The 14,282-nt window shown below is 35.8% G+C and overlaps 1 protein-coding gene across 1 annotated transcript in view; it reads right to left on the reverse strand.

The window, feature by feature from the left end:
* Positions 1-14,282, reverse strand: part of BRF1 (BRF1 general transcription factor IIIB subunit) — a 243,669-nt gene that overhangs the window by 92,711 nt on the left and 136,676 nt on the right. The window contains exons 8-10 of the mRNA XM_070931601.1: positions 4,451-4,577; positions 1,484-1,523; positions 627-719 (exon numbers count right to left, since the gene is read on the reverse strand). Coding sequence (XP_070787702.1) covers positions 627-719; positions 1,484-1,523; positions 4,451-4,577 — 260 coding nt within the window. The remainder of the gene's footprint in view (positions 1-626; positions 720-1,483; positions 1,524-4,450; positions 4,578-14,282) is intronic.

The following is a 14,282-nucleotide window of genomic DNA, read 5'->3' on the forward strand; positions in this document are numbered from 1 at the left end:
ATTTTCACTCAGAAGTCTCCTGACCAGTTGAACTATAAAAAATAAAAATTTTGGCGTTTGATTTTTATTCACTTATTTTATTTATTTTTAAATTGTGAAATCAAACATTATATTGCCAAATGTAAAAAATACATTTTTTAAAGTATTAGTTAATTTGCAAAGCTGAAAGTCTGCCAAAAGGCTCAGGACAAAAATGAAGCTATTTATATATCATACTTGCATAATTCCATAGCTGCATAGTTGCAGTAGCCTGCCCTCACCAACTCACACGCCTTCCCTGTCCCTTCCTCTACAGCTGTTGGAATTCCATTTTCAAGATACTTGGGAAGGAAATCAGTGTTCTCAGGTCAGGTAACCAGTACTAGCATAGATCAAATTCAGTCTCCCTTTTCCATGAAATAACATTCCACCAACTCACCTCTCCAATAGCTGGCAGTGATGAAAAAGCTTGAGATTCTAGGTTGCAGGTGGCTATATTAAAGGATTCTTTTTTTTTTTTTACATTATCCTACTCTTGCCGTATTTTAAATCAATCTTGTGGAATGTATGCCTCTATTACCAAACTGCCATACAATCATTTTCATATTTAAGCATATTCCTGATTAATGGATTTCAGATCAACTTACCATCCTTGCTGTAATTTGCATAAACTCCTTTTGCTTTGGGCCGGCTATTTTCTAATTCATTCTCTATTTCATCTTGATAGCTTGTTATTTCACCTGCCAGAAACAGAAAAATCACTAGTGGGCAAAGGAAATTGGACATAATTGAAGTGAAGGAAAAGTAAATAAACTTTAGTTATAGTCAAAGACCATCTGTCAGTTACATATAAAAAAGGACAATAAAAAAGGAAAGAACGGGAAAAATGAAACTCTCTAACAATTAAATCAATTTAGATTTAGCCTATTTCTTTAGCCTATTTAAAAAGCATGTCTGTCTGTCTTATGTCTGCTCATTTAAAAACCCAAAATCTATAGAAAGACTTTAAGAATCCTTCTAAGGATGTCTACCAGGACATGTATTATGAAAGTCTGTGCACCAGGCCACATAGAATGAGCAGCACATGTGTAATTGTCTCAATTTCCCCCACCAAGTAAAGGCATAAATGCTCTTGCACTGCGATGTTATTAACATGGATGGCAGAACAGTTAATCTGGCCAAAGAAAGGGCTCTCCAGTGAGGCAAATACATGACATTAACTAGATAATTAGTTGGAATGAACAATCTTCCAGATAAACTAACACCATAATAGATGACAACTGTACTCAGATTTTCTGACGATTAACATTAAACATGTTGATTCACTGTTATTAAAGGGAGATCTGGTATTGGGCTAAGAGTTATAATATCTTGCAAACTATTTCTTCTAGGACAATAGAAAACTGTCAAAAAGATCAAAACAAGGGATATGACAGATTTCTACTGATTAGATAAGTGATCATAAAAATTTGGGGAAAAAATACCGATAGAATATATACTCTACCTTCTAATTCTTCAAGCTTTTTTGACAATTCCTTCTCAAGCTGGATAGGGAAAAGAGAAAAGAGATGTTAGAAATTTTTGTCCTAAGTATATTAGGCAGTATTATTATCTACTGATGTTGCTAGGCCTGTGCCCTTGGGGCTTCAGCCTTCTGAATATTTTCCTCAGCTCCAAATATATTCCCTAGAGCCTTGAAAGTCCATTGTTGGCAATTATTTTCCCCCTTAAGTTTAATTACCAGGCAGGTATTACTTTCCAGGAGCAAGACTACAGTTGAGAAGTTTGCCACTTGCTACATATTTTCATCAGAAAATGCTTTACAGAAGTGGCAATTACCTAATGGTAAATACATTTTTTTCCTCCTCCTTTGCTCATTTTGCAAAAATCCTTTTGAATGAGCTCCAATTCTTTATGATGGCATTATTCCATGTTAAAAGTATATTCACCAACATTCAACAGGATAAAGTTCAGCTAAGGTCTGACAGAGATTTTAAAAAAACCTTTCTATATGTCATAAATAAAGACTAGATTTTGAATATCTATACCCAAAGTTCTATAGAAAATATTCTAGAGGGAAATTCAATCCAGCCCCCAAATTTATTTTTTTTAACAGCTGTAATAATTTGTATGCAAAATTAATAATTGTTCACAAATATCTATCTCAGAAAACTGACTCAGTGACAGTCTGCATGTCTTGGCAAGCAACATTTTGGAACGACTCCAATGCAATTTGATCATAATTAATAGCAATGCTTATTTTAAACTGGACCAGTTAAAACACAGAATTTTAATGAAAGGAGAACTTGGAAGCGAGGGGGAGTTGGAACTAATTATCAAGCAAATACCTTTCCAGCTGTGGCCTTTGCTAATTGGGGTAGAAGAATGAATGTGGCATACATAAGAGAAGAAATCTACATGCAATATAACAAGCTTACAAGCTTATGTATCATAAGAAAAAACCCAACTCTTGTAAGTCAGAATACATTTGCCACTACACTATGAAGTGAACTATGCATTGTTTAGGAGAATTGCAAATAAACTCCAGTAAAACCACAGTAAACAGTTGTGACAGTTTTTCAGACAGAGTGAACACTTTTGCCCAATTCAGATTAATGATTTTTAATTTCATTCAACTTTGGCTGATTCTCAGAGATTACTTGGACAAATCCCTGCAATTTTCTTGGCAAGATTTTTCAGAAAGGTATGTCACTGCCTCCTTTCCTAAAACTGAGAAAATGTAACTAGTCCAAGGTCACCCGGCTTTGTGCCTAAGGCGGGACTAGAACTTCTGGTCTCCCGGTTTCTAGACTGATGCCTAGTACACCGAACTGGCTCTGCAGAAAGAGTGAAGATTTTTTCCCAATACAGACTGATGACACCACACCTCAAATAGTTGGATGGCCTCACCCAGTGGCTTCACTTAGATGTTAAAAAGCAAGAAAGGACTGACCCCTGTGGAATTCCACAAATCTGTCAGATTAATGGGCTGACTCTCAGCCTCTACCACCACTAACTTGAATCTGTTATTGAGGAAGGAGAGGAACCACGGCAAAACAGTGCCTCAAAATTATCAAGTACAGTACTATATCAACAACAGCACTATAGTCAATGATGTAAAAAAAAAAAACCACTGAGAGATCTAAGAGGACCAGGTCCAAATTAACCATGGCTTTCTCTATTCCTTTCCCAGACCAGAATCCTGATTGAAAAGGGTTTAGGTAAACTGCTTCATCTAGGATATGCCATAGTTTTTTCCACTACTATCATTTCAATAAACTAAATAAAAATCCCTAAATAAAGGGAAAGTTGGAGACCTGATGATCTTATCTAAAACCTCCAAGTCCATGGATGATTCCTCTAAGAGGCAAAACACCACTCCTCTCTGTAACAGCACTGCCAATTCTCCTCCCATAAAAACATTATCCCTGTTTGACCCAAGGACCCAGAACTGACCTAATGGAAGCCCATTAATGTGGCTGAGAAATGCCTTTCTTATATACTGCTCAAAAAAATAAAGGGAACACAAGCAGAAGACATCCGAGATCTGAATGAATGAAATAGCCTTATTAAATACTTTGTTCGTTACATACAGTAGTTTTGTGTCCTCTTTAGTTGTTTGAGCAGTGTATAAACTACTGTATGTAAAGAACAAAGTGTTTAATAAGGCTATTTCATTCATTCAGATCTCGGATGTCTTCTGCTTGTGTTCCCTTTATTTTTTTTTTTTGAGCAGTGTATATTCGGTACATTAGGGAAGAAACATCGAAATGGGATCAGATGATATATTGGGAGTGATACTGTAACAGTGGATTCTGATAAGAATCTTGTTGCCATTGTATAAACAATATCCAGATGTAAAAGAGAAGTTTCCTCCACTATGTGGCACAGACATAGAAGGAAAAAAAAGCAACTGGCTAACTGCTTTGAATGTTGTATGTGTGTGTGCCTGTGTCTTTGTGTGCGTACACATGTACGTGTGTGTGTGTATTCATATTTGAAGCAAAAGTATAAGAAATTCTTGTACTATTGTTTACTGATCAAAGCTCAGAAAGACTTGAACCTCAATTGTTCATTTCCAGTTATGATTGCTGCTAGAAAGATCTGACAGCTGTTTTGCAAAAGTCTCAAGTGTTTTAAAAGAAATTTTTGCCCCCCCCCCCCAAAAAAAATAACAAATTTTTTAATGATCAAGATAAGTGGGAAAGAATTTAAGCAGATTCTGATACTTTTTGTTTTTCAGAATGTTTTTATTGAATTAGACTCTGATGCAGTGAGGGAACTGAAGACATTATTACATAGTTTACTGGTGTTACATATGCTTATACTATACGTATGGGATTTTTTGTCACTTTGGGCTTCAGATGTGAAAGAGTGAAGGATAAAATTATGAAGATAGCATGGCAGAGCTTTATAACTCCTATTACAAAAGGAATTAAGAATTAGGGAAATGAACAACTGAAAAATTCACCTGTTGAATCTTTATCTTTCGTTGACCAGCTGTAAATGAAGGAGGATCACATTCCTCTTCCAGGTCAATGGTCATGAACTCATCTATTGTTAGCTGACTTGCAGGTGTATCTTCAAATTCTGTAAGTCTAAAAGCATATATTAAAAGATTAATGGATGATTGTCACAATATACAAGTCAAAATTTACATACAAAATTTTTCACAACAAAACTATATACAAATATGAGATAAATCCGTTTCTGTACTGCGGAGTCCTTGGTGCTCTCTGAGCTTGTTTACTTGCAGACGTTTCATTTTATTTCTGTATTCCATTCCACCAAAACTAATGACCAATAGGCAAGATAGGCAAGCAAAATCTTCTTCCATTTGAAGTGTATATCAAAATGTAGGAACAAACTGCACATTTTTTCAAAATGTAAACATCTTGTCATTAACCCAGTTTTACTTAAGAATTGTTATAACCTAATTTTGCAAGCAAGTTTAACCTATGTTAAGCTGTCTAAGCCTGAAATGACAATTAGTCTCCAGACTTTAAATCAGGATTGTGAAACTCGCAGCCCACGGGCCAGATGCGTCACACGCTGGCCACGCCCACGCCCGGTTTAGTGAAAGGGGGGAAGTCCTGATACGTCACGTGATGATGCTGTGATGACACGAGTTAGACACCCCTGCTTTAAATCTTTTGTAAGTTTGAAGAACTCTGGTAGTATCTTTTTCAACTAATTTTATTTAAAAACATAAGCTCCACACTTCACTTCATCAGATCCATAGAGTGGCTAGGTTGATATAGAATTTAAATTAGGATGAAGCGGGGAAGGAAAGGATTATGCCAATGCAGATTACATTCAAGACAGATTATAAGAACCCTATCATCTAACAACTATAATATGTTAAAAACTTATTATGTTAATTAAGACTTTCTGAGATTACCTGAAACTGATATATAGGAATCCAGAAATCTCTTACTTAATGCTGCTGTTTCAAAACAATCACTGAGAGGTCTGCCATTGGAAGACCTCAGAGGCTGAAATGTTTGTTCTTTCTAGGAGAATTTAATCATTAGCTTATAAATTTGTCTAAAATATTTATGTTGAATCAACATAAGCATTACTTTAAAAATATGTATCTATCTTGCTGGAAAGATTTATTTTCACAACACTAATTATTCTGCATAAACAGGGCTATTTCTTATTGTTCTCTTCAATATGTTTCATTTGGATAATGTATTTTTAAATATTCTCACCTACTAAAGTAAATATTTTCCTGGGGAGAATAATTCTCATGTATTTAATAGCTTCCAGAGATAATACCTATTTTTCCATGCAACCACTGGAATCTTCCTACCAATTGGCATAATATAGGTTTTACATTATGAAAATATATAGCCTTCTATATTTTAGTACTACTTATATAGCTGTTCTGTTAACATATGCAAACACATATGTTTACACACACACACACATATTAAAAACTAGTGTTTTATTAAGAAATGTTAATTATAATTTTAATGATAATGTTAATTATTGTGTGTTCTTTTTTGCTTTACTTAAAAGAAGAGAGTAGAGTTAAAATATAGAAATATAGGTTATAAAGACATTAATAAAAATGATTCAAAGGGGAAGAGGATTAGAGGGAAAGAGAAGAGGATTAGATGTCTTGGAATGTAATAAAATTGCCTCCAAGTAGATATGTATTTAACAGAAATTTTAGCATGGCAATAAGGCATATGACTTATTAGCAAATAAATTAAAAAAGAAAGCTTCATAGATTAAAATAACTCTGTTAAAGCATATTCAGAGAGAAGTGTGTGTGTGTGTGTGCGTGTATATATGTATATGTATATGTGTATGTATGTATGTATGTATATATATATATATGTATGTATAATATATATATATATTATACAGCTTTATGCTAACTGTATTCATCAGAGCATGTACATTTAAATAAATGATTTTCTACACTCAATTACCGTCACTCCTAGCTAAGCAGCTCATAGAACATATTGCAACCATCTTCCAAAGAAATATAACAAGTAATTAAATAAAGTGATAATATTACTGTAACTGTTTATCAAATTATTCCAAAAATAATTGCCCTCTATTTTCATTCTTTTGTTTGACTCAGTACTACAGGATAATCACATCTCTGATTCATGTTATCAAGTGGTTAATTATGATACCAAAAACTAACGGAGCTGAATCTTATCAACCAACTGTACTTTGAATAAAATCAAAAGACTTTTATAATTTATTTGGTCAAAAGATCAAGCAAATTAACTACTGATTATACAAATTTGGATCAAGATAGATTTACTGAAGATGGACAAATAGCAGATTCTATTAGAATTTTAAATTGTATTTTTAATGAGAAATGCACCAAAAATGCACTAGTCATTTTAATCTTAAACGTTAAAAGCTTTTGACCAACTATAATGGCCCTATCTATTTAAACTGGTATATAAGTATCAAATGGGGAAAAATAATCTCATTTAATACTTACACAATCAAATCTCTTTTTGGATTTAGATATTTTTTTTGTAATTTAGAGTATTTCACAATAAGAGCTTCACCATAATTGTTCATTTAGATATACAACTCATAGCTCCCAAATTAATGTCTATGATTAATATATAGCATTGTAAGTAATTACAACATGGGGAAATAAAATGTCCACTAAATTAATTAGATTAAATAAAATGAGTTACATCTTGTAATGTAAAGTTATATCTTGTGAACTCATATGAAGTTGAGATCGATTTTCGTTTCTGGGACATATTGCTGATATCAAGATGTCTTTATTACCTAAAGTCTTGTATCTGCTTTATTTATTTACTTATTGGCAACTAATCTGTCTTCATCCACAATTCCTTCACAGCTTGGGACCAGCTCAAGAAAAGGTCATTTCCCATATAGACCAGCAGCCCTCAACCTTTTGGGCACTGGTTCCATTGAGACAGGTTTTTCCGTAGACCGAAGGGGGCGTGGTTTTGTGTGCTGCCTGCATCCTGCTGATAGGGCTTCGTTTGTTTGGGCAGCCTGGTTTCTGGGATGCTGCGGACCAGTGCCGGGTTCAGTCCATGGGGACCTGTGATATAGACCCTTTGATACAGAAGGGAGGAAATTTCTGGGGGAAAAAACCTGTCCTGTAGATTCTAATGCACAAATAAATTTGTAATATTAGAAATGCAAGCCATGTAGGGTTTAAACATTAAGCCTATATGTTATACAGTGCCTTGTGAGCAACTGGGAATCAGACAGATGTTATCCAATTTCTCTATGTGATATAATTAACTGCACTTCTGGAAACTTTTTAAGAGTAAGTCCATTTTAATGGTCTATATAGTTATACGATCTGGTTATACGACCGAAAGTTCACTGATACAATATTAGATACAGCCTACACAGGAGTAGTCAGCATTGATACCATTCTGTAGATCAGTAATCTTTTATTTTCAATAAGCATTTCTCATCTACTTCTGCTTAAAGTGCAAGGAACAATCTATTAACAATCTATTAAACAATCTGTTAATCTATTAATCTATACTGCTCCTCATACTGCATCTTAAAGTGTGTCTGGAAAAAAAAATTAAATAATTAATCAAATAATTAAAACAAACTAAAAGCAGCTATAAATTTAAAGAATATAAAACATATTACCAAAAAGGAAACCAACATTGTATCATACATCCTAAAATTCATATAAGTAAGATGTGGTGAGACAGATAGACAGTCCAAGCAGGTTCCTAAAGGATCTAATACTAGGCATTTCACAAACTTTGGAAGAGAACACTTCAGAGAAAATTACCCCACAAAAGGCATCCAATGGGTAGCTACATAGATTTTGCTAAACTTGGCACACAGGTGGACATTGTGGAGGACTTTGGTAATCATATATATCTGCCATTGCAAGGGTGATACCTTTTGCTAGGACCTTACATGTCAAAAAGTAAAATGGATAATGGATAAAAAGATTAAACAACTAAAAAGACCTTCATCAATAATTTTAACAAGTGGGCAGCTTTTGCTGAGAAGACAATGTCTTTCAGAAATCCCAATAATGCAATAAGCATGCTCTTCACTTTGAATCCAAGGATAGTTGATCCCCATTTATGGAAGAAGAATATGTCTTTATAGGACATGAAAGAATATATGTTCTGCATTTACCAGATTTTTTTATTAAAAAGGCAGAAGTCCTCACCATGCAAATTCATGATTTGCACTGAAGATCTAATAAATATTCACTGCTACATGCCATGAGAAACCCACTTCTTCCTTTCTTATTTATACATCAATGCTAGTCATTGGGCAAAACAATGAAGCAACAGAATCAGATGAAATATAATGACTTTGTGATTCTAAAAACCAAAAGTAATGTGGACTATTGCCTAAAAGGAATGAGCATAAAAATGAAAATACAGAGTATTGCCTGAAATATTTATTATCAGTGTAACAAATTGCTTGCTAAAAGGAAAGAAATTCCTCAAGGAAATTGGAAAATGGCACTTACTCTATAAAAAGAGACTGTTGCTCATGTCTTACTAGAAGAAAATTAAGAGTTACCTACAGTAAATTGGATCATTGTCCAATATACTGGCAAAAAGTGTACGATTCACCCAATGATACAATTTAAAATCATTTTACATAGTTCAAGACACTACTTAATTTAGCAAAATAATTTTGATCTGTATCCAATGAAACTCATAGCCAGATACCAAATAAAGCCAAGTTATTTCCATTCATAACCAACATTCTTTTCTTTTTGGTAACATCCCAAATTCCAAAGTCAGCCATCTGCTTGACAGCTGATTTAAGATCTATCTTAACTGACACATATCTACTAACCACCAATATTGTATGATTTTTTTTTCTCCCAGATATATAATATAACCTTATCTTGTTTGCTCTGTTTAATACAAAGCTCATGATAAATTTCAAAACTTGGCACACTACACAATAGAAAACTGAACAGCACTCTTTTCCATCCTTGAAAGCATCTTTTGTTATTTTGTACAGTGCTTGCTAGGATCTGTAATTTACATGAACTCGTTTACCTCTTCACAGGCCTAAAGCTGAAGCAATTGTCATTTTATATAAATGCATTATGCATTCTCCAGTGACTATCAATGCAGGCTAAGAATGTGTATAGCTTATAAAGTAATACTAGAGGTTGAAAATGCCTTCAGTTCTTGGCTACAAGCTCGTGCAACAGCACATGCCTTTTATTCAATGTACCCACCCTATCATACTATGCTGAGAAAATATTCATGGCTTGTGCTCAGAGGATTGGGAGGTAGAAATAACCACACAGTTACGTCCTAAGCAATATTTCAGAAACATAGTGACACTAATAGAATACAGGCATGAAGGAGCAAATCTACATTCCAAACCAGAATGTTCTTGAGTGTCATCTTCCTCTCCTTATCTAGAATCAAGAGTTCATGCTGTCTTTCTGCTCCAAGTCCCCAAACTATGGGCAGGAACCCTTGTCATGTAGTAAAAGTTAGGGAACTCTACATGAACTCTACTCATCCAGCCTCAGTCACCGGTATCCTGTAAGCAGGACACAAGATAGAAATTTCCTTATCAAGCTGAGAGTTTGGCTGGATAGGCACAGTACAGTACAAGTAGCCCTTGAGTTATGACCAATTGTTTAAACCACGGTCTATAATTACAATGGCCTTTGAAAGGGTAATTCATGGTCTGTAAAGCACTTCCAGCCATTACAAAACACAAGAGGTAAACTGTACCACCACTCCTGTGGTCATGTGATTGCAATCTGGGTATGTGGCAACCTGGTCCCACTTATGGGACCAAGGTTGCCAAGGACTCCATAATGATGTGATCGCCATTGGCAATCTTTTCTGCTGGCTTCCCCAAAAAGGCAAAGTCAATGAAGCAGCTTGCAAAATGGAAGGTTGCAAGCTGATGCTGCCTATTGAGAGGATTTCTTCTCGTCTCTGGGAGCTGGCTGAAAGAGCTGCCTACCAAAGGGAGCTGAACTCCTTCGGCGAGTTTTGCAGAGAATTAACTCAGATCCTGAAGACTTGATCCTTTATTCCACTGGAGGACTTATCTCCCACAAATTAGAGGAGAACTGAACTCCTTCAGCAGGCAACTCTTTCAGCCATCCCCCAGAGACAAGAGGGACCTGAAATCCAATCAGAGAGCAGAGAGGTAGTGCAGTTAAGATAAGGAACATGGGCTGCCTCAGACAGGGGGAGGATGCCCTGGGAGGCCTGGTGCAGGCAGCACCCAAGGGTCTCTGTGCTCAGGGACTGAAAATCCTGCTTGCATTTCAGTGGAGGGGATTTTCAGTTCCTGAGTAGAGAAGCAGAACAATAAGGAAACAAGCATAATAAGGAAACAATAAGGAAACAAGCACACAGAAGGATGGGGGAAGCCCCAGGAAGTCCAGCACTGGCTACACATGAGCTTCTCTCCACTCAGGCCCTGAAAATCTTACATGGATTTCATCAGGGAAGATTTTCTGCTCCTGAGCCTCCTAGTGACTCTCTCCCCAGCCATCCCACATTCCTTAGCTGGGAATATGTCCATTTAACATCCTACAAAATTATTTAACAATTGCAACCAGGAATTACAGGATTGCAGTCATTGAGTGAAGCACTCAATTTAACAGCCACTTTGTTCAACAACTGGTCAAAAGTCGAGGACCAATGCATGTCTCTAGTCTACAGCTTATGATTTCTAGTTCCTGGCTCTCATTTCACAACTGCCTTTATCACAACTCTGCTTTGGTCAAAAGTGGATTCCCATATCTCTCATTTTCTTTTTTATACTGTAAAATTTTTTTACTCCATGTCACACTAAATTTCTTAGAGAGATTTATCTTAGAGACACTATTTAAAATATGAAGCCCCTTTTTTGTGACTCTTCTGGTAAAGAATACTTAAAAGTGACAACAGTTTCCTGACACGCTGGGGAAACACATGAAAATTAAAATGCAAGCCCTAAAATAAGCCTATCACAATTAAAAAACTGCAGGGAGTTTCTAGAACATTTCTCAAAACCTAATACACCCACATGTGTGATGGGAGACCATGTGCCCACAGACTTCTCCAATGACTGCCCACACTTGATTTGACTATATTATTTAAAGGTAAATTATATGCTGAATGGAAATCAAGGATCATATTAAAACAAATTAAATGCCCCTCCTCTTATCAGCACTTGTACGTTTTTGGGGTTAAAAACAAGGGATGATTTTTTGTGTGTGATCCATGAATGCCAACTCCTGAGCTCTGTAATAATTAGGAATTACTATCAGTGTAGGGTTGCCCCCGGTTCGCACTGGTTCTATAGAACCGGTAGTAAAACTGGTGGGAGGCTCTGCCCACTGACCCTGATGTCATCAAAATGCTTCTGCGCATGTGCAGAAGCTTCTGCGCTTGCACAGAAGAGTGCACGTGCGACTCCGTTGCGAACTGGTAGTAAAGGTAAGTAGAACCCACTCCTGATTACTATCTTTTCCCTTATTGAGATAGAACTCTTAAACTGCTTGCAGAACGCACATATTTTTTACTAAACTGAGATTTACTAATCTCAGAGGAGCTAACAGTTTAATTCACATGTAAGAGACCTGTCAATATTTAGCTACTTTTGATTCTCATTGTGGGAGGTGTAAATTTATTCCTATCATTGCTGTGTTGATTCATCTGACCATGTTGGATAACTGCAAATCTGAGTCTAATACCCAGCAGTCTTTCTTATCAACCATTTTATCAACCTGAGTCTTTGGAGAGGGGCGGCATATAAATTGAATTAAAATTAATTCAATTTATATTTAAATTAAATTAAATATTCTCCCATCTTCTTATCAAACCATACATTTTCTATTTTGCCTTAGGAACCACCCTTTTACAATCTAGTCAAGAGTGTAAGGGCAACTTGTTCTTGTTCCTCCTTTCCTTCCAAACAAAAGGAACTATGTTATTTAACAAAGAAGCATTACAGTATAGATAACATCCTCAAAGGTCTTCAATACCCAACAGAAGTTCAGATTGGCCACAAAAAATTGGAACACTTACAAATTGCCCACAAGCTCACACAGTGCCAGGTCAGTGGGCACATTTTTCTTTGTTTGAACTTCAATCTCTCTTATATTCTAGCTTGCAGAACAATTAGTCTGAATATTTATCACATAAACTAGAGAATTTCTTACTTCTTTCATTCTGCACCCAAAAAATGTTCTTTTCCTCTGACACCCATGAGTGACAAAAGAAATTCTTTCTCTAATTCAGCAATCCTACATAGTACAGCAAGATCCATGTATGCAGACTCATAGAGATAACCTTCAGGAACACTTTGTCCATCTTTCCTTAAGGGAACAGGTATTGTGATTCTGGTATGACAGCTAGTCATCTAGAGACTTTGAAATATTTAAAATGACCAATGGTTTTTCCGTGACTTGCCCAGTTGTGACACTGTCCAATTATGACTTTGACCATCTGAATTGTTATGTCCCCTTTCCTCCACATAGGAAGCTTGGGATACGGTTTCTTTGGACATTCTAACTGACTTATCAAATGGTACAAAAATGGATACCCTCTCGGAGATATGTAATCTCTTTTCTCAAAAAGCCTATTTTATTTCCTGTTGTCACCTCCCTTCTGCCTCAACTGATCTTTCAGCAAGTTTTCCAGAACCCATCATCTCATTTCTCAGCAGGGCCCCCAATTCATAGCATCTTTTTGGAAACTATAGAAAACTCCAGCTACTCTTGCCCATCATCAATAATCAAGCAGAAAATCTGAGAGCACAAATGCTTGCATAAAGCAAAACCTTCACTGCCATGTAAAGTACCAATTAGACAAATGACCTCACTTTTTACTTGTATCTGAGTTTGCTAATCACAACTCAGTTCATGCCTCCACTAAGATTTTACCAGTTCAGGATGCCTAGAGTTATCACCTACTTTTATTTGCTGAACATTTCTTTGCTTTCTTTCATTTCAGGATCTTCAAGCCACGTAGAATCAAATGGATTGCACCCAGGTTTGCTACAAGCATCTCTCTCTCAAAAAAAAAAAAAAAAAAAAAAAACCCAACTCCCACTGTTACTAAAAATCACATCTGGCTTTCTTTCTCCCCTCTACAGAACCATTAAAAAAGTCGAATGACAAGCTTATTAATCCATTTCCTGTAACTGGGTAGTTTTCCTTTCTATTAACCAGTCAGGATTGCTCTGAGAGAGAGATTTCAACAGCTCCATCAAAGAAATGGAGATGGAAGAAGGGAAAAAACACCTTCTAGCCATCAAAAATCAGACAGACAGAAGAAAAGAAGTGCTGACACTGCCAGATTTAAAGAGAAACAAAAAGAAGCAGATATGGAAATGGTGTAAGGAATAAAGCTGTTAGCACAAGAACTAAGAGTTCCTTAGCTAGTGAGACTATTATGTTATGTTACGTTACATTACGTTATATGTTATGTTTTATGTTTTCTTATGTTATGTTGTGTTGTGTAACTTGTGTTGTGTTGTGTTGTGTTATATTATGTTATGTTAAACATATATCAGATGCCTCACAATCCCAGGAAAGGAACAGCCAATGATCTGTTGATTGAGAAAGATGGAAGGGATTACAATTAGCATCTAGGAACACAATGTGTGTGTGTGCGCGCGTGTGCACATAAACCTGATGCTAGTCAAAGTAGGAAGATAGGGAGATCTTTTTGTGGTTTCATTCTTGTCTGAAAGTAAGAAATTAAACTATTTGTATCAGCTTTCTGCTGAGTAAGCCAGTTTCGCAATGAAGAGTCAGCATCTAGAAATTTCTTGTATGCCTGTGCGAAGCCCAATACATAGAAAGCTGC

The sequence above is a fragment of the Pituophis catenifer genome, unplaced genomic scaffold (assembly GCF_029215685.1).
Source record: "Pituophis catenifer annectens isolate HBS135680 unplaced genomic scaffold, rPitCat1.0.hap2 SCAF_1, whole genome shotgun sequence".
Classification (NCBI taxonomy): Eukaryota; Metazoa; Chordata; class Lepidosauria; order Squamata; family Colubridae; genus Pituophis; species Pituophis catenifer.